Source organism: Athene noctua, chromosome 4 (assembly GCF_965140245.1).
Source record: "Athene noctua chromosome 4, bAthNoc1.hap1.1, whole genome shotgun sequence".
Taxonomy (NCBI): domain Eukaryota; kingdom Metazoa; phylum Chordata; class Aves; order Strigiformes; family Strigidae; genus Athene; species Athene noctua.
In genome coordinates this window covers 11140919-11161062 of record NC_134040.1, presented here as the reverse complement: position 1 = coordinate 11161062, position 20144 = coordinate 11140919, and the positions used below count along the sequence as shown (strand labels likewise).

The 20144-nt window shown below is 39.0% G+C and overlaps 1 protein-coding gene across 4 annotated transcripts in view; it reads right to left on the bottom strand.

The window, feature by feature from the left end:
• Positions 1–7542: 7542 nt before the first annotated feature.
• DOK7 (docking protein 7) overlaps positions 7543–20144 on the bottom strand; it is a 70162-nt gene continuing 57560 nt past the window's right edge. For 3 of the 4 annotated variants that reach the window (XM_074904436.1, XM_074904437.1, XM_074904439.1), the window contains 4 exons: positions 14045–14113; positions 12900–12971; positions 9687–9839; positions 7543–8045 (listed from right to left, as the gene is read on the bottom strand). In XM_074904436.1, coding sequence (XP_074760537.1) covers positions 7909–8045; positions 9687–9839; positions 12900–12971; positions 14045–14113 — 431 coding nt within the window. In that variant the 3' untranslated portion in view covers positions 7543–7908. The remainder of the gene's footprint in view (positions 8046–9686; positions 9840–12899; positions 12972–14044; positions 14114–20144) is intronic. The other variant, XM_074904438.1, reaches the window with a different exon arrangement.

Genomic DNA, 20144 nt, shown 5'->3' with positions numbered 1-20144 from the left:
GGCTCTTCCTGCACTGCTCAGGGCAAGCACCACGCTGATATACAGAGAGACAGACCCGTCACAGGCCAAACTGAAGATGTAGCCAGCTGCAGGCTGTAATTTACACCTCGACAGTTCCCCAGCCAGATGGACTGCAATGAGAGGGTCTAAACGTGTTAAATGTTGTCAGTGTAAGGGAGGGCTTGGCCAGAGGTACACACACTGAAAACAGTATCTAGTGGCAGCCCACATGGGACTTCAGGTCCAGAGACTGCAGAAAATGCATTCTCACAGCTATCACTGATGGTCACTAGTATCATGCATTCACCATAAAAAGACAGCAAAAATTCATCTAAGACCAGTACCTGGGCTTTCAGTAGACCTGATCCATCTCTAGCAAATCTCCGTTATTGTAAATAAGACTAGCATGGCTGAAGGCAGGATTGGGCGCACCTTCATGTCCAGTTAGGGTGCTCTCTGTTTCATGGCAGGGCCCAGCTCCCGCCATCCCTCACCCCATGTACATACTAAGCTTTCATATACTTTCCACAGAGAAGAAATACCAGACATGGAGGATAATTCTGTCCAAGGCCTAGACCGTTTACACAGTACAACCTTGAACTATTTGTATGACTTGATGCAAGGACAATGAGACAGACGCTGTCACACGTGGAGCATGAACAGTCTGCCTCTTTGGCACAGATATCAGCATTTAACCATCCTACCGCTTCCACGCCATTCCTGCAGGAGACAGTGCCTGCACCTCTTCTGCTTCACCAAGGACAGAACGGCAACCTCACTGTGTTCCAGGAAACTCCACTTCCTTGCTACAATCACACTTCGTACAAGAAGCAACAATCCAGCCAGCAGTCTCCAGCACTGGCCCAAACTACATTTCACAGACTGATACACACTTCTGCCACCCTGTTACTGCCCTTCTTCTGTCAGTACAACAGCTGGCAAAGGACAAATGTTGCTTTCCAGCTCTCTGCTGACACCTACCTACCTCTTCATCGAATTCCCAGTATGAATTTTTCCTGTGCTTCCCAGTTTCTGTCCAGTACTGCTGCTGACTGTTGGCAGTAAAAGGACAAAGCATTACAGCACTGCGGGAAAACAATGGAGGATTGGTGAGGAGGATTGTAAACACACTCAAGTGACTTGCAGCTGAGGTGTCAAAAAACACATATATCATACTAACTGTTGTTTAGCCTTGTGTGTTGGATAAACAGAACATCTGTGTTTAGATAACATAGGCCTGTGATAGAATTAGAGGCACCCTATCAAACATGCTTTAGATTCCTGCCCTGCTGTGGGAAAGATCAAAGCACAGTGGTAAACTATGCCTGCATGAATCCTTGATAAACAGGAGAAAACAGCAGGTTCATTGATCCTCGAGCATGGACCGAGCTCTGTGGTGTCTGCAGCCCCACTCATGTGCCTCTGCCCGGGTGCTGCTTCAGGGATCCCCTGGTTGGCAAGTTAACAGGAATAAATTTACTCTTTGCGTTTCATCCATGCTTTTGTGGTTCCTGCATCCCACCTGTGCCGGCTCACACAAGCAGCCAAAGGCAGGCCACGGGGTACATCTTCCAACTGTAGCAGAGATATGGATGTGTGAAGAATCTGAGCAATTCATTACATAATAAAACTTTGGTATCCAAAGGCCAGATTCCTTTCCAAGCATGCAATCTGTTCTATTTTCTGTATATGAACTATCCATAAATTGCCAGCTCAGCCCACAGATGACTAAAATTTAACTTATACAATAGCAGATGCTAGGGCTTTTTTTTTTTTTTTTTTTTTTTTAAGGGGTTTCACAACAGTATAATGTAATGTAGAGACAAGTTACTGTCATGCTAAATCGGCTTTCTGATCCCACCCCCCACTGCACATTCCTCAAATAAGTTGACACTTATTATTTCAGTGAAATGGTGATGTTACATACGCCTCTGTGTACACAGTGGGATAATAAATTTGAATTATTTCTAGATGCTCTGATGCAGACAAATGTTTGAAAGCAAGTAAGTTTTAAAGTTAACTTTCACTCACCCTAAAGTTTTTACTGAACTCAAAGTTTACTTGGCAGCTGCACTTTCCTAAACCTGCCTACTGTCTTATAAAGCTACTTATTGTATCAGAATCCAAGATGTGGATTACATGTATTTTCCCATCACTTAATGTTCTAGTCTTCCAAAGAAAAGTCCATAGGAGAGTTGTTTTTAATCTGTAACCAACTGATTGTCACTGTCCTGTCTCAGAGTAAAGCTACCCTGAAGCCTGTAACCTTTGGAATAGAACAGAATAGACTATTTTAGTTGGAAGGGACTGACAATGATCATCTAGTCCAACGGCCTGACCACTTCAGAGCTGACCAAAAGTTAAAGCATGTTGTTAAGGGCATTGTCCAAATGCCTCTTAAACACTGACAGGCTTGGGGCAGCAACCACCTCTCCAGGAAGCCCATTCCAGTGTTTGATCACCCTCTCAGTAAAGAAATGCTTCCTAATGTCCAGTCTAAACCTCCCCTGGTGCAGCTTTGATCCATTCCCACATGTCCTGTCACTGGATACCAGGGAGAAGAGCTCAGCATCTCACTTTCTACTTCCACTCCTCAGGAAGCTGTGGAGAGCAATGAGGTCTGCCCTCAGCCTCCTCCTCTCCAAACGAGGCAAACCCAGGGTCCTTAGCCGCTCCTCACAGGACATGCCTTCCAGCCCTTTCATCAGCTTTGTTGCCCACCTCTGGACACATTCAAGGACCTTCACATCCTTCTTAAACTGTGGGGCCCAGAACTGCATGCAGCACTCCCGGTGAGGCCGCGCCAGCGCTGAGCACAGCAGGACAACCGCCCCTTTTTCCCGCTGGTTATGCTGTTTGACGCACCCCGGGGTGCGGTTTGCCCTCCTGGCTGCCAGGGCACACTGCTGACTCGCGTTGAGCCTGCTGCCCACCGGCCCCCCAGATCCCTGTCTGCAGGGCTGCTCTGCAGCTGATCCTCTCCCAGTTTATACCTGTGCCCAGCCTTACTCCTTCCTAGGTGCAGAATCCAGCAATTCAACTTGTAAAATTTCATCCCATTAACCGTAGCCTAATGCTCCCTCTACATCTCTCCCAACTAGATCCCTCTGCAAGGCCTCGTGTCCCTCAAGAGAGTCAACAGCTCCTCCCAGTTTGGTATCATCAGCAAACTTGCTAATGGTGCAACCCCTATATCCAGATCATTGATAAATATATTGACCAGAACTGGCCCTGGAATTGAAGCCCGAGGAGCATCACCGGTGACTGGCTGCCAGCCAGATGTAGCCCCATTCACTACAACGCTTTGAGCCCTGCCCTTCAGCCAGTTCTTTGCCCAGCACGCTATGAACCTGCTCATCCCATAGCTGGACAACTTGTCCAGAAGGATGCTGTGAGGGACAGTATCAAAAAGTCTTACTAAAATCCATAAAAACTACATTGACCGTCTTCCCTTCATCCACGAGGCAGATGACCTTATTGTAGAAGGATATCAAATTATGTGAACCCCTGCTGACTGTGCCTGATGACTGCATTGTCCTTTAAATACCTTTCAGTCATATTTAGTATGATCTTCTCCATAATTTTTCCAGCAACTGAGGTTGGTCTAACATCTCTGTAGTTCCCTGGTCTTCCATTACACCCTTTTTGTAGACTGGGATAACATCAGCTGGCTTGCAGCCGGCAGGGACATCCCCAGACTCCCCAGACTTTTGGCAGATGATTGAGAAGGGTCCTGCCGTGGCATCCACCAGCTCCTTCAGTGCTCTGGGCTGAATCCAGTCAGACCCATAGACTGGTGAACATTCATCTGATACAGCTGGTCAAGGAAAGCATAAAACTGAACTCATTAGAACCCATCCAAATTTTTTAAAAATGACACTTTAACTTAATTCTACTCACCCACACTGAAAAGACATGTTTGCAGAGCTACTCCTTACAAATTTCCCTTTAATAATTTCAGTTCTTCCATGCTTACTCTATTTTGTTTGTTCTTATTGCTGTATGATGTAAAATTAACATTTCCTTTCAACCTAGATTACAAAATAATGTTTGTGTGACTGGCCAAATGAGAGTTAATAATCTTCCCAGATAAAAGCATAATGACATAAAAAAACAACACAGCACTATCATCTGAAAAAAATCATAATTTTAACAGAAATGAGTACTTGATAACCCATAAAATTCTGTGACTTCTTCCCACGATCACATTCACATGAAAATAATATGTATGTTATCCCATACAAACTAGAGAAGGGGTGCATGGTTCAACACCTCAAAAAAAAATTTAATCACTCATAAGTCAAATTCACATATTGTTCTCCAAGCTACCTTAATTAAAACTATTTTGTTTACAGCAGAGAAAAAATAAGGATTTTTTCCAAGCAATTTGCTAAAAATAACTCTTGGGACAGATTTTTGCGCACATTTAAATGCCTAAAGACACCTACTGGCATTTTCCACAATTAGGTGCCAGGGTGCTATTAAAACCCAGACAGCTATTTGCATTGTTAGGCAATTAAATGCCTCCAAACTCCAGCCCTCCATCCTGCAGGACATGTTAGCTTGGAGAAATTCCACCACCCAAAAACTTGCATATAAAGATGTTCCATAACTGCTTATGAACAATGCCATAAAACCCACTGAAATTATAGCTGCATTTGGCAGTAACCTACTGAGTAGGACTATCAGAAAGAAAGAGGCACGTATACAACACACTAACAGTTATGCCCAAACACTGCATTTCCTGACAGTATGTTTTCTCATCGCTGAGAGCACTTCTGCCATGTTAAAGTACTTCAGGAACATCTTACAGAAATATCAGCCACATCACATTGTTTTGTTCTTCTGATAATTAATTCCTCATACTCCTGGCCAGGGCAGGAGGAGATCTGTCTCTGCTAGAATGGTAAATTAAAAATGATCAGAGACTTCATTTGTACCAGCAGGTGTTCCGAATCACATTTATCTCCAAAAGTGTGGGAGATCTTTTGGGTTTTTTGCAAAGAGCTCTGAATCTGGAATCATCACAAACTGTATTTCAGATCATTTATGCGCAAATTTTATGCAAGGTATGTGAACAAACCCCTAACTACTCACACACTAACAGTGGTGCTAGAGTTAAGCCACAGAAGCTAAATAATGAGCACAAGTCATCTTATAGGATTATGGTTTGACTTCCATTTTCCCAAGTTCGCCACTGGAAATTGAAGGTACATTATCTTATTTATTTAGGAAGAAGTTTTTCCATTTCTGTGAGCTCCTGTTGTTCAAATGAGAAAACTTTAGTTTCTTCAACAGAAATAACAAGCCTACTTCTTGACAGGGAAGCCTGCAAGGTACTGCAAAAACAACAACCAACCAGTTTTTAACAGATGCAACAGCAAGGTTTGGCCTCCTGCTTCAGCCTCCTAAACATAATTCAGTGCATAAGAATATGAAGTGAATTTCAAAAATAAGTGAAAGTCATCTGTTCTATTTGCCTTATTCAAGCTAAGTACAAAAAGAGAAACAGAAATCTAGAAAGTTACTTACTTCATTTGTGGAAAGACTTATGGGATAATTATGTTAACATTAACAAAGGCTGCAAGTATAAATTTATATCCAGCCGTCTCACTAATCCTACCTAAAGTTGCTATGACATACACAAATATGTGCATGTAGAGATTCACAGCCCCGTTCAACCTGAGAAACATATTTTTTAAATTGTGACTCCTCCTGTAAGTCCAGCAGCAATCTGATGTCCTTTGTTACTGTGTTAAAGCTTTACCCATGCTGCAAGTCCAGGATTCAACGCAAGCAATTTTAAGCAATGTACAGAAAGGCAGGCTTTGTAGAGAAACTCCATAATATATTTTCCCAGTGAATAGATTTTTATGCTAGAAATATTGCAGCTTCATGAAAACATTGCATTTCAGTGCATCAGGCAATCAATGTTCATTTTAAATATTAAATATAAATAGGCACATAGCAAGAGATTCAACCCTGCAAGCCCTCCAGTGGAGGATCCTTAGTTGAAGAGCAGTTCAATTAGGTAAACGTGATCACAGGGAGCTACAGGTACAGGCCTTTCCAGTTGTACTGAATATGTGTTTAGAAAGCAGTTTTCCACTGTCCATTTGCCAAAAAAATTTTTTTAAAAATTTAAATTGGGAAGCACATAAGAAAAATTTCTTTTCCCTTTAGAAATATGCTGGGCTGATAAACAGAAAAGTGCATCTTAGCACAGGACAGATGCCAGAGGCAACTGTCAACTCTCAAATACTTTTTTCTTATTTGATTTACATTACTATTGGGGCTACATTCAGATAAATGTATAGGCTAAATTCTGCCTCAAAACCAAACACCTATCTCTTCTTTTAATCACTTAGTGAAACCCTCACTAGCAGAAAACGTTCACTCACCAATGTGAATTATAATGTGTATCTGAAAAAGAGAATTGGGCTGAGATATTGTATTTTAAGAGGACACAATCAAAAAAACATAATACCCAAGGTATCACTCCTGATAACTTCTGGAAGCCAAAGCTGATATATTATTGCAGGCCAAAATTTTGGGTTTTTTCTTAAGTACACTGCTTTGTTAGTGTAGTTTCACTGCCGTAACATTTTATTTAAATAACATTTTGTATCAGGACAAATACATGGGACACAAGAATTACATAGACAATGCAACACAAGAAACTAAGTCAAGTTTTGAATGACAATCTCACTGTACAAAAGCAAGATGTCAAATACTTGTGGATAAACCTATATTACAACATAAAAGCCTGTTGTGCCTCCATTCTGTAGCATCTCTGAAGACATCATGCTCTTACAGAGAAATGGTTTTATGTTATCTAGAGACAGTGGATAATTATTCAATAAAAGTTTTATCTTCACAGTGGATGATCTGATTTTGATGCTGGTTTACGTTTGGCATAGTTTTGGAGATACAAATGAAGGACTCAGTTTTCAAAAGTTAATGTTTCTTTCGAGTACCCTGATTTTAAGATATTCTGAGAAATGCGGGACTTGATTTTCAGTGCTATGTATGTTCAGCTCCAGGAAAACTGCTAAGAATTACAGATACTCAGCAACTATGAAATCAAAGCTTATGGTGTCTAAAACAGGGGTTTCAAGAACAGAAGCACCTAAAATGTCCCTTCACATTACTTTGGTTTATAGGCATAATTAAATAACTTGTTTGTGTGTGCTCTTGTCTATATTCATACACTTATGCATCCCTGACACTGCTGCTTTTAAATCTGAGCAACTTTAGCCAAAGCTACAGAACTCTTGGTGAGGTATAAAACTGAATTGAGCATATGTAAAGTTAAGCATGTCCATAAATAAGCATATAAATTGAACAAAACTGTGCCTGCAAAAAATCAGGCACTGAACTTTCTTGCTTTTGTAAGAGTCCATTAATATAATAATAGAGGTTTTACGATTTTATACACTCAGATATATACATATATTTTATCAGTAATGTGTGCTTGGATACAAACATACATAAGCACACATGCAAACATATGTGTACACATACCACACACAGACTCTCACGTTCCCTTATCTGCACACATACAAGTTCTTTATTTTTAGAGAAAAATGCCACCATTTAATAAACACTGGAATTAGTTCCAGGTTCTTCCAGAACTTTAGAATTATAGAAAAATGTAACTTACATTTGTCAATGCATATGAAAAAAATATGTGGACTTTGCAACCAAATTACAATAAAAAGAAAGACCACACACCCCCCTCATGCTACCAGTTTTCCAATTAGGAATCAAGACATTGGAATGAATCTGGTATAAAAGCAATAAGCAATGGCAGCTTTTTGTATGAGTATTTTTCACAATAAATGTGAATCTTTTCAAAGATAAATTAGTACCAACTTATGGTGAGCAAAAAGTTCTTTCCTAGACGGGTCACTGCTGAGCCCCTTTCTTCTTCTGCTCTAGCTCCTGCAAGCGTTCCTCCCGGCACTGAGCATGCTGCGTTCCCACTTTGTGGGCTGTCTCGGTGGCTGCAATGTCAATCTGCGCATATCGGGACGATCCACTCCCTGAAATACCAAATGAAATCCTTTAAAAGACTATAGCCCTCATATATTCCTGGGTAAAACGGACCTAGGATTAAGCTACCAAGACAGTTGTTCTACAGATTTCCTAGATTATCTTGGTCTTGTCTTAACCAAGCTCTGTAACAGGTGTAAAATGATAATGACAACTAAGAAAAACCCTCAAATGCTTTGTTATCTACGTACTTTAGCTATCTGTTTTTCTTCAAATGAGCAAATGAACCACTTGTATTTCTGCCTCAGGTTTGAATCTCCACTACTACTCCTCCCAGTAGAAGATAAAATTGAACTCAGCTCTCCCACTTCTGGGAGGCTTCATCGGTAGGCTACTAGTAAGTAAATTAATAACATCTGTTATTTGAAAACAAAACACCATTGGTAGGGCAGATGGAAGGGATTCTTCTTGGTCTTAATTAGGCACTATGTGAACATTTACCTGATCAACCACTTCAGCCTCAAACAGAATGACAATTTAGTCCAATAACTGGCAATAAGGGACATAAAAGCTGCTCTATCTGTTCAGGAGCAGAACAGTTCTTTACGGGTACAGACATACAACTGCAGAGGCTGGGACAAATTTAGTATGAAAAAATAAAATACTTATGGTCATTGAAGGCACCTTCAAAGTTATACAAGTTGAGCTTGGGAGGGTAGTTGACATTTAGGAAAATTTAACATCAGTTTATGGAATTCAGCTTTTCATTCTTAATTACTTGGTTCACTGTCTTCAAAATGAAGATAAAACATCACTTCTACATCTCGACAGGGTGTTATACAAAAAACTACATTAAAGTATGGGAGAAGCTTAGAATTACTTAACTACAGTGATATAAACATTTTTTAAATATGGGGAAAGTGCTATCATTTCAAAATTCATAAACATGCTGAAATTAAAAGTATAAAAATTAAAATCTCAATAGCTGAAAACTATACATGGAAAACCCATTGATACCAAATGTGAAGTAAATGCCAGATGCTGATTAGGGGCTTTCTGTAAGGAGGAACGCGTCTCTGAATGACAATACATGGTAGCTATAATGCATATTTATGTGCTAATTGTTCCAGTTAAGTATTAGAAGTAAAATACTCAGATCCAGACAAAAGAATAAAATATTTTTTAAAAATCAAATACTTGGGCTGGCTTCCTCTCTGTAGCACTTTCACATATCCTCATGGAGAGCAGATAAAAGAACACTGTGTTCTATCCTTAGGCATTTGCTGCGTGGCTCCAGACTCAGTATCTTTAGGAGCAAGCCCTGTACACCTACACCCACAGCCCTGTTCCTGAAGCCAAGCAGGAAAATTTAAGCAAGTGTAGTCCTAATATGTGCAATGAAAATCTTGAGAACACGAAGCAAATTACTGTCTGTCACACACCACAGACACAGAAATGTTCACTTTAGAAGGAGTACATATACAATGTGCCTGTCAGAGGGATGCAACATTTTATAGAACTTCAATACTTCAAAATCTTTTCTAAAAGAGTTGACAATTTCAAGAACTGCCTCACAAACGTACCAGGGTTCAATTCTGTTAGCAAGAGCCTATGTGTAAATGAGAAACTAAGATTCCCAATACAGTCTGCATTAATGCTTCCTTTGCTGTTTAAATAGTAGACTTCCTTACCTCTTATGCTCGTGCTAGGTTCTTGAAGTTCCAGTTCCATGTAATGAAGTTGTTTTTTGGAAGTAGGAGTGACAGGAATATTAACATAGGTGGCTGTCTCGCCATGGGGTCGATCTGATGCAGGGATATCAGCTGAATAACCTACTGCCCCTTCTAAAATAAGTAACATGTTATTATAGACACTGTTTGCAGTGACCAATGATACATTTCATAATAACTCAATGTTCTATCAAATATTCTGGAAGCAAACATTCAGCAGCAATAACTCAGCTTGACAAACAGTACATTCCTCAGTTGTAGATGGGACGTGGAAAAGACTAAGGATTCTACAGAAAAGATCCTGAGAGACTGATCAAGTCAGGATCTATGTAAACACCACAGACCACAGGCAGTGATCTCACTGTGTTGTGACAGAAAGCAAATACTACGCAGAAATTTTCAAACAGAAACAATATATGCAACACTACCTCAGCAGCTTTCAGCTCTAACTCAGGTTAGTAAAGCCTTGTAAGAAGCAATCTGTTCTAGGAAGATGTGGACTATTATATGATCCCCAAGAGAGTAACACAATTCACTAGAAGTTCAGAAAGTCTGTCCTGAAAACAGGGACTGAAGAACCATTTCAAGCAAGAGGAAGGCAAGCTTGAAGAGACAATATTGTCAGCTTCCCTGTACTGAGTTGAAAAAGACAGGAATGATGCCAAGTGGGGACAGACCAAGTAATAAAAGGCTTCAGTTGCAGGAAAAAAGTAGAAGATTAGACAGTAGGAAAACCTTTCTAATAATAAAGATCACAAGAACACCAGAGGAAATTCCACAGACGCTGAAGACTTTCTGCATCTAGAATTTCTAAGAAAGAGATAGACTAACATCTACTAGGAAATAGTTTTCTATAAAGTGATTTTGACTTACAGACAACTTTTTTGTCTACTGGATAAATTCTCAAGACCTCTTCTAGCCCTACTTTCAATTATTCAAATCTCGTCAGAAGTGAAACTAAGAGAGAAGGCAGAAGGTTCCATTCACTGGCCAACCAGGCATTTCAGCCCTCAACCCCTTCCTGACATCAGGCACCTACATCTAGTTTTTCCATCCATGAATATCAAGGGAATTCCGAGAATTACTAGACTTATAGGACACTCAAATACAAACCCGTATTCTCTGTCTGTTTAGGCAAGGCTTTGAGTTACATTCTCTGTCCTACTCAGCAGGCTAGAAATCACCTGCTTGACCAGTCCAGTTGAAGTTCTTACCCTCAAACACTTCCTGCTGTTAAGTCAATTTGGGACAAAGGAGTGCAGAGGAAACACACTATCACTTTCAGGTTCTGCATTTTCCTGAAGTTCTTCCATTCAGCCCTTCCTTGTCCCTGCATAAACTCATATTGAAATTTTATTTGTCCAGATCACTGCTTTTCTTTTCTGCTCATTCAGACACTGTTGAGATGTGAAGGGAGAGGCAGTAGGTGATCAAGGTTTTTTACAGCAGGGGAGAGAATGACTTCTTAAAATCAACTAACAGCAGCTGTGAATAACCATTAAGGGGAACTTTTTCTTCTTGGACTGTATTATGAGTACCAGAGATAGTTCATACAGTATCAGGCAACAGTAAGAGTTGTCAGAGGCTGGAACCTCTCCAGGTTTAAGCTATCTAAATAATTCAAAAATAAATCAAAATTTGATTGGAAAGTTGACCAATTTTCTGACAGATTTCCATGAAGAAAACATAGGAACATCCACGAAATAACCAAACACTTTTCTGATGGTCAGACTTCAAGTTGTTGTCCCAAAGCCAGGTGTTAGAAACAAAATGAAAAGGAAAAAAAGAGAAATTAAACAGAGAAGTTTCTATATCTTCATCAAACATCATTCTCAAAAATTATTCTCAATTATTCTTTATAAAGTATTTCAAAGATTTTGGCCTAACTGTGTCAAAAGGGATTCAGCAGAACCATAGCATTGAAAACCTGCATCCCAAATAGTTAAAGTTGTAAGCAAATAACAATATTAAGGACTGATACAGAGTCATAAGCAGTCATAAAGGCAAAGATAATTTTTTAAGTCTTTCTATACACTGTTAAAGTGACGTAGCAGGAGTTTAAGTGAGGTGTCCTCAAAGCTAGTTTGCATGAAAACTAGTAAACTTCTCTATAGAGCTAAATAGTTGAAAGGTTTTAGGAAGCTGAATGTCATACCTGATGCAGACAAGGCAAGAGATTTTCCTAAAAACTGAAAAAACAGACAAGGAGAAGAATATATTAATTGGTAAGGCTTTGTCCAAGAAAATCAAAAGAAACACGCAGAACAAAGAAACCCCTGGCAACAGTCAAATATTCTTCTCAAAGGAAAAAACCAATAACAAAGTTGGGCAAACTGGAATGGAAGGAAAGGAAAAGTCTTCTGTTGTTTAGTCAGTGCTGTTTTAATAGAAACTGTGTTTTCTTTGTAAACATAGAAATACTTGGCTTTTCATTTTTTCTTCAAATAAAAAACTCAACTCATTAGACACTAAAAACTGGCTTATATTTGTTTGAAGAGAAATGTTTATTTGAAAAGTACGAGACAGTCAAAAGCTCCTACTAAGAAAACAAGGCACACACATTGAGCCTTGGAGAAAGACAATGCTTTCAGCAGTCCATTCGGGATGAACAGAGGGAAAAGATACTTACAAGAGGGGTCAGAGGACCAGAATTTGAGATCATTATGGAAAGAGGATTTGAGAGTAAAACAGACCAAAATGTGCGGTTGTGAAATTCTGAAAAAGTCATGATTACTTGAAAAGAAAGGGGGAACAGGTAGGAAGAAAAAAATACAGTTAAGCAAGTAAGAGGAGAAGAGTAAAAGAAAATGCAGTGGCACTGAAATGAGGTATAAAAGGAAAAGACAACATAATTGAGGAGGGAAGAAAATTATATTTGAAACTTGTGTTCTAGCCTTTCTTTTAGCAAGTGTTAGTTATTCCTATTTTCTAGCCTATGTAAGCACCATTCTCATAAACATGCAATAAATAATGCAGAAAGAAAACCAACACCATAAAGAGAGCCCCAAGATGTGTGTGTGTGAGCATGTATGTAAAGTTGACATGTCAAAGGGCACCACCTCAAAAATAAACATGTAGAAGAGATCACAAAAAAAAGGAAATGGAAAAATAAACAGATAAATAAACAGATGTTAGTGTCTTCTAATGCAACTGTCTCCAAAGATCTTTACTCACCAGGTTCCTCAGGGCTAGTAGGAGTTCCAGGTTCTGCAGGAAGTGTTAGCATCTCATAACCACCTTTAGGACCTAGAATACAGGAACACTGTCAATGGTTTTGGATTTAGGAATTTGTACAATGAAAACAAAGCATATGATTTTCTGGTTTTGACTTGTAACCTTCTAACTGGAATAATCACACTGAATAATCTCAGAAAGTATAAACAGTGGTTAGTGTTGACTTCTCTGCAGTGGTGATGCTAGCATTTTCTAATGAGTGTAACACCATGGAAATAAACGTTAGGACATTTTTACAAGGATTCACACTGAAGGGCACTGAAGTCAACTGTATGTTTTGCTGTACATCAATGTGGGAGCAAAGATGTGTTGAATGCATGAATCAGGGAGAACTGTGTGGGTGATCCTGGGAGCATCTGGAAGACTCTTGTTAAAATTCCACCTCCAGCATGATGGATAACTTCTTGATTTCTAACAAAGCTCTGAAGAAAATGTTTAAACTGGCCCTTCCAAAGATAACTTTGCTTTCCAAGTGCAAATTATCATCTTTGCAAGAAGCCACGCTGCACAGCATCACCAGTGCTTCCAGAGCACTAAACTGAAAAAAGACACCCAGGTTCTCTCACGATCTCAGTCTCCATCCTAGTTCAAACAAGGCTAGCTAAAAAGCTGTGTCCATAGAATGAACATACTGGGATTAATTCTGAATGACAAACATTCATCATTTTATCTGATGGTGTTGTTTCTTTCTCTGTTACCACAAAGAATTATCTTTAAATGTGGTAGATTTTTTTCCCCACCATGTCATTGCTAGGGTACAGGATTTCTCATGGCCTGAGGTGGTTTTTTTTGGTGGGTGCCCTTTGTTAAAGTGCTGGCAGCATATTACTGCTGTGAATAAGATTACTGCCTATGCACTGACACTTATCTCATCTGTCACTGCCTCTTCTAAACTTATCCCATCTGTCAATGCCTTTCTAACTAAAACCGTGCAATGCAAAAAACCCAAAGAAATGTGTCTTACAATAGAGAATCAAGTAATGTATTACCTTTAACTTTTTATGAACTTTAAAACAGTTTAAGTTTAAATTAATTTAAATTTACATGCACACACACACACACACCTCGGAACCACTTACACTTACCAGCTTGTAGACTGTGCCCTCTATGTACTTTTAATGACCCAGAAGCTGCCATGACAGAAGTACCACCTGCTTTCAAAGACAGATATTCACATTAAATCTAAATATTTGTTGCTATTATTAGATATCTGCTGTGCATCAGCATTTTTAGTAGATGATTCCGAAACATCAAGAAAAATTTCAATAAGAATTACAAGTCATTCTTCACTTAAGCAATATTCCTCTTTTTTTGCTAAATTCTGTATCCTGAAATTGTGGCACTATAATCTAATTTTGTTGGTTTTTTTCTTCAGAAAGGATGCATTCTCTAAAACTTCAGGATACTGGCCTCCCTGTTTGGGGTGAGTACTACCTTACTCACAGAGACAGTTGTCTTCAACTGAGAAGTCAAATGGCAATGAAAACTGAGTGGGGAGTTGCCTTTGCAATCCGTAACGTAGCTTTGGCAACCACAGAGTTTAAAGGGTTCATTAAAATCTCATCAGACTGGATCCAAAACCTATTAAAATTAATGGGACAAACTGTACACTTCACACTTCAGTAGTCTACCATCCATTTTTAGACATGCATGAACTGGGGGAGGGTGAAGGGTAGGTGAAGGATCTAGCTTCCATGGGGTTTGAATCCAGGTCATAGCTGGTTCCTGTGAAATACCGTTCCAAGTGTTACAGCCAGGAAAGCTTTACCGAGGGCATGTCAGATGGCACAGTCAGTCTCCTTTCCCCAGCCCTCTTCAGATCAGCAGGAAGCTGTCCCAGGTACAGTATTAGATACTGATGTTTGAGGAAACAAGAGCTGGCAACTCAGAAACCTACAGAGCGGTACGCATGTAGTGTGCTTTGTCTACATAGACACATCCCTTCTTTATTTAACCAGCAAATTAATCAGCATCATACCTACCTGTTTGGTTAGCATTATCCCTATCCAGCCACGAATGTCTTGTCTCTACTGTTGTCACTGTGGGCACCTTAATCAAGATGAGTGGCACTTACTGCCTCACATGAAGATTTTTGAGAGAGCTTCTTGTGCAAGTAAATGGTACTTAAAAGAAATAAGGTAGGAGGCTGTGCTTATGAGTAACCCTGCCACTGGTGACAGAGCAGCTGTGCCATGTGCTGCTGGGTGTTAGGGATCAGGTATAAAATTAACACTCTCTTCTAAACTGATGAATAGTCTCTGAACAGGTGAGACACTTCTATGAAAGTTGTTTTTAAATTAGCATCCAAAAATTACCATAATTCTTATGCAACGTGAAGAAATTCTACAAGATAAATAAGCTATCTCAAATATCTAAGAAAACTGCATGACCTAAGAACCTAAAGAAAATGGAAATTTCTTCATTTTTTCCCCCATGTAAAGTATATATTCATACAAATTTTTTTCCAAATCTAATAATTTCCAAGCTTATAAAATTATTCCTACACTTTTATAAATAAATCTAAATAAAACCCACAGATTATTTCCCTTAATGAGGACAATAGATTAAAAAAAATAATAAACACCTATTTCAGAAGTGCGCAACTGAACCAGAACCTTTAGTTTTGTAGTTTTTGTGTACGCAAAAGCATATATAGGGTAATCCAAGGCTACAAAATCAATTTTCAGGCATACCATACCGAGAAACTAATTTTGTATTTTAACAAATGAGACCAGATTGTAGAACCTTTACATACCCTGGTGAGGACTTAACCACTAAAAATGTTGTCTGAAATTTTGTTTTTAACAAGACTGATGATAAAAATAAATGCAAAAATAGGACAGCCCTGGACTAGCTGATTTATTTATATTTCACTTTAACTGATTTTCCTTTTCCTCATCTCAGAGCATCCTGTCTCTGCATTATTAAACATGTCAGAATGCACTTTATGCCGCTGAAAGCCTTACCTTACTTTGAAGAAAGACTACAGCTTTATGCTAATTGCAGCTTCATCATAAAACTAGTGTGGGGTTGGGTTTTTTTCTCCCTCAAAAACTTAATGCAATTCAGCAGAAGGGAAACATGGATTTTTAAGCAACATTTTTAGGATTTGTGGAAAGCACACAGGACAGGAAAGTAGATTTAAAACTATAAGATATTCCAATCCATTTATGATCAAGTTGAAGTTTTGCCATTGGAGTTCATTTAAAAGAACCATGTTAATTCTGCAGGATTTGACCTGTTGCATTTTACTCACTTTCAAATCTGGCAACTAACAAATATTTACATAGTCAAATCTCTTATGGAATTTTATTGCAGCTTTGAACTGCATCATATAAACACACGTCAACAGAGACTGACCTAGATATTTTCTTCCTTCTTATTTACATTTACCATATAAACTGGTTTGTTTCTCATTTATGAATCCTAGGATAACACTTGTAGGAATGGAAAAAGCAAGTTAGCAAGATAAATTTCTGAACATATAAAGCATCCAGCAGAAGACAGATGCTCCCTTCCATCATTCCTTTCATCTTACAAGGAACTGTTAAGAATAGTTTTTTTCAGTTTCCCCTGTCATCCAGCTCTGTGTGGCTGAATTGCTCAAGTCTTTGTTAAAACTGAGTAGCTCATCCAGAGTTATTTCTTTTCTACTTTCCTCAGTGTGTAAGAGGAAGAAGATACTAAAATGTGACAAAAATAAAAACCAGAATATTTTGCATTCCTACATATGATTAGACTCAAATGTCTGATGTAGCTCAGTGAAGACAACCACTGTTTGAAACATTTTTCTAACCTCACAGTCATTTCTTTATGCCCAGTCTTCAAAAATAAGCAGTTTACAGCACATGTGCTACAAAAAAGAGCCACGAAAAAAAAAAGAACAAATGAGATGGAAGCTGGAATACATGCTATAAGTTGAGCCCAGCTAGTTTACATTTTCAAATCCTGTCACCTATCATTACACGGCCAGTGAGCAGACACATGTAACGCTGCACTGCATTTACAAAGTGATCACTTCTTACTGCCCAGCGATCACTTCTACTTTGCCTTCAGAGAGTAGGTCACAAACTCTGCAGGTCTGGGCTATTAGATTTGCTGACAAAGAGTCAGGACAGAAGAAAACGCTATGCTCTGCAGTTAATTCTTGCTTCTTATTGAATTAAAGCTACCTTTACTATGAAGTACTTTGATCCACTCAGCCAAGCAATATTTCCCTCTCCTCCTTTGAAAACAGATACCTTAGTTAAAAGAGCATCCAAAGTCTAGAGCTACTGATTGACAGGAGAAATACTGCAAGTACACCAGGAGATTTTTTCATGTAAATGTAATAAAAGACTTCCTGGTGCTCTATAATTGCCCTTTAAAACTTCCCTAAATTTGTTACTCTTCAATTTTCAAAGTGACTTCATATATTTTCTGCTATACAAATGGTACTATCTGCAATACATAAAAGCTGACAGGGATGCTTAAAAATGCTTACTCGCTCTACAGATTTCACTGTATTTGGAAATGCCTCCTGTCACTCTAACAGTCAATTTCAGAAGTAGTAGAATCACTCAAAATTAGAAATGCATTCAAGCACACTTACTTTTCAAAAATTGCTCTACAAAGATGACTGTTTAGCATGTCCAAAAGAATCACAGAGGATCTAACTACTTCTAGCTATTATTCATCTTTCCATGCTGTAGGGCCACTCCAGCCCAGCCTCCCATCCTTAAAAATGCAAAAGTGTTAAGCTAGAAACATTACCATTTTCCTGTACCAGGAAATTCAGTGTCTGTTTTTTGAAAAATATAAATTCAAAGATGCTTTACATTCATTTACTCCAAAAATCTTGATGAATCTGAAGCTCAGGATCTACACTGGCCAAGAATGAAGGTCACATAATGTGTTTCCTTAATAGAAAAAAAAAAAAAAAAGAAAAACCTGAAATAATCACTATGTTTGCAAAAGAGGTTCCTCACCTTTGTGTTCTAGGAGGTCATAATACGTCATTTCCCCAAATTTCAGTGTCAAAGAAGGTATGGGGAAGCAAATCAGGAATACAGAAAAGACAGGACTAGAGGCTCACGGTGGCATGGACTTACAACCTTCTATCACTACCAAGATAGGCAACAGGATCCTTCTGGATCTACTCAGCCCCGAGTATGAAGCAGCAGCATTTGGATCGTTCACTAGCACATGTTTTCACCACAGGGAGGTTTGGTTTTTTCCCTGCTGTCAGGCCCCTAGTAATTCAGATAGTCACTAAGGCCAAGGTTTAGCTTGTAAATGCAATACATATTTTAATCAGTTTCCTTTTTCTGAGCTATCTTTCTTCCCCTACAGAATTATTTTGAGTGCACTTATAAAATCAAACACAATCAAGAAAGAGCATGCCATATTATGGCAGGGTTTTCTTAATCAGTTTCTCGTTACAATAACGCTCTTCTATTACAGTGTTTAGCCTTGTGAAGTATGAGAGATTTATGGTGGACACTGTTCAGCACACGTTCTTTACTGGGTCAATAAAAGGATCATAGTATACCTAGTCTTCCTACATCCGAAGAGGTGACAACACATTTCCTGAAAAAAAAATTGTGAATTATAATTATTTTCAACCTAAGCAAAAACAACCAACACGGTATGGCCCAGATTCTTCTCTCTCACTGCTCTCAATTAGTTCCTTGAAAGCTTACTCCTAAGCTTGGAACAGAAGTACTAGGCTGTATAGGTTCACAATAACAATTTTAAAAATACATGAAAGAAAGTCTGTTTTTCCATCATAAAAGCTAAGCTGTCAGACAGCTGAGTTCATTTCAGCACCCATCAACTGTTATATACTTAATTTTATTCTTTCTTTTCATCTCCTTACCTTGACTCCATACCTACCTAAGAACAATTTAATAGAGCTACAACGTTCATGATCAGCATTCAGCTAACATTTCAGCTGAATTCCAATCCACAGCATTGTTTTATGTTTATTCCTTAATTCATCCTCTCAGAACATTTCCCATCAAGCACTGCGTAGGTTTGGCACTACAAGCACAGAGGTTTTCAGATAGCAGGAGTGTCTGTTGCAGTGGTGATAAATTTGCTCCTGTGGAATATGGAAAAAATGGAACTGCGCAGACAAAAAAACCCTAGAAGATAATTTAAGAGTCACAAAACTTAACAATATTAAAGCACACTGCTTCCGTGGGAGGATATTTGTTAACCTGTTTTCCCATTCAACTATTGATTTTTGTAATGCCAGACCCTGCAGCACAGAAATACAGGGAGATCAGACATCCCAGACTCAGAAGTTTGAGTGTTGAAATGCCCAAAGTTGGGCCTGGCCCCTGGGAATGCCTAGGCAATCAGCTTTCCTGTAGCTAATGGGAGAGATAAAAGTTTCTGAAATATGGTGCACAAAGCCTGCATGAAATGCCTTCTACAGGGCTTGCAGAGGGTCCCTAAGCACTTCTACAAACCCATTCTAGCTCTCAACTTAGCTTCTCTAAATACCAGTCTTGGGATTCAGACCACTCAGTTCACTTGGAAGTGTTGGCAACTAAGAACAGAAATAGTGGTATTTGGTATTCCCCACCTCTTTGTCTCCCAAAAATCAACCTCATGGTTTAACTATCATTCAGAAAACAGGACAGCTGTGACAGAGTTCTACTCAACTGAGAAAATCCAAATGGTTGAAGGAGAGCCTGAAGACATTACAAGAGTTAGAAGTTTCTAAGCTGTTGCAATGAACTAGAAAGGAGCAACAGATTTAAATAAGGGGCCTAAATCACAGTGAGAAAGACCACAACTGTTAGGAAACTGTTAGGAAATATGTTCTAAATGTAAGAACAGCAAAGGACTTCGAATGATTTAAGGTGGATTCTCATTGCAGAACATGCTAAACCAACACCTGTCAGACACACGCACAGAAGTACATCCTAACCTCAGGGAAGAGGCTTCAGCTAGACAACATTTTCAGCCCTGTTTTTCCTACAGTATTTTGTTTTATAGTACCGGAAAGACAATCCAGATAATGATGAGCTCTTCTGCTCACCATTCTGTGAAGTTATGTGCTGTCCTTTGGTTCCACCTCCCAACACTGAATGTGCATCTCATTTATGATCCTTTAATTCAAAGCACCTAAGCAGCTCCTGAGAGAAGGAACTACATACCTAGCTGCAAAACTGCATCCACTAGATCATGCTACAG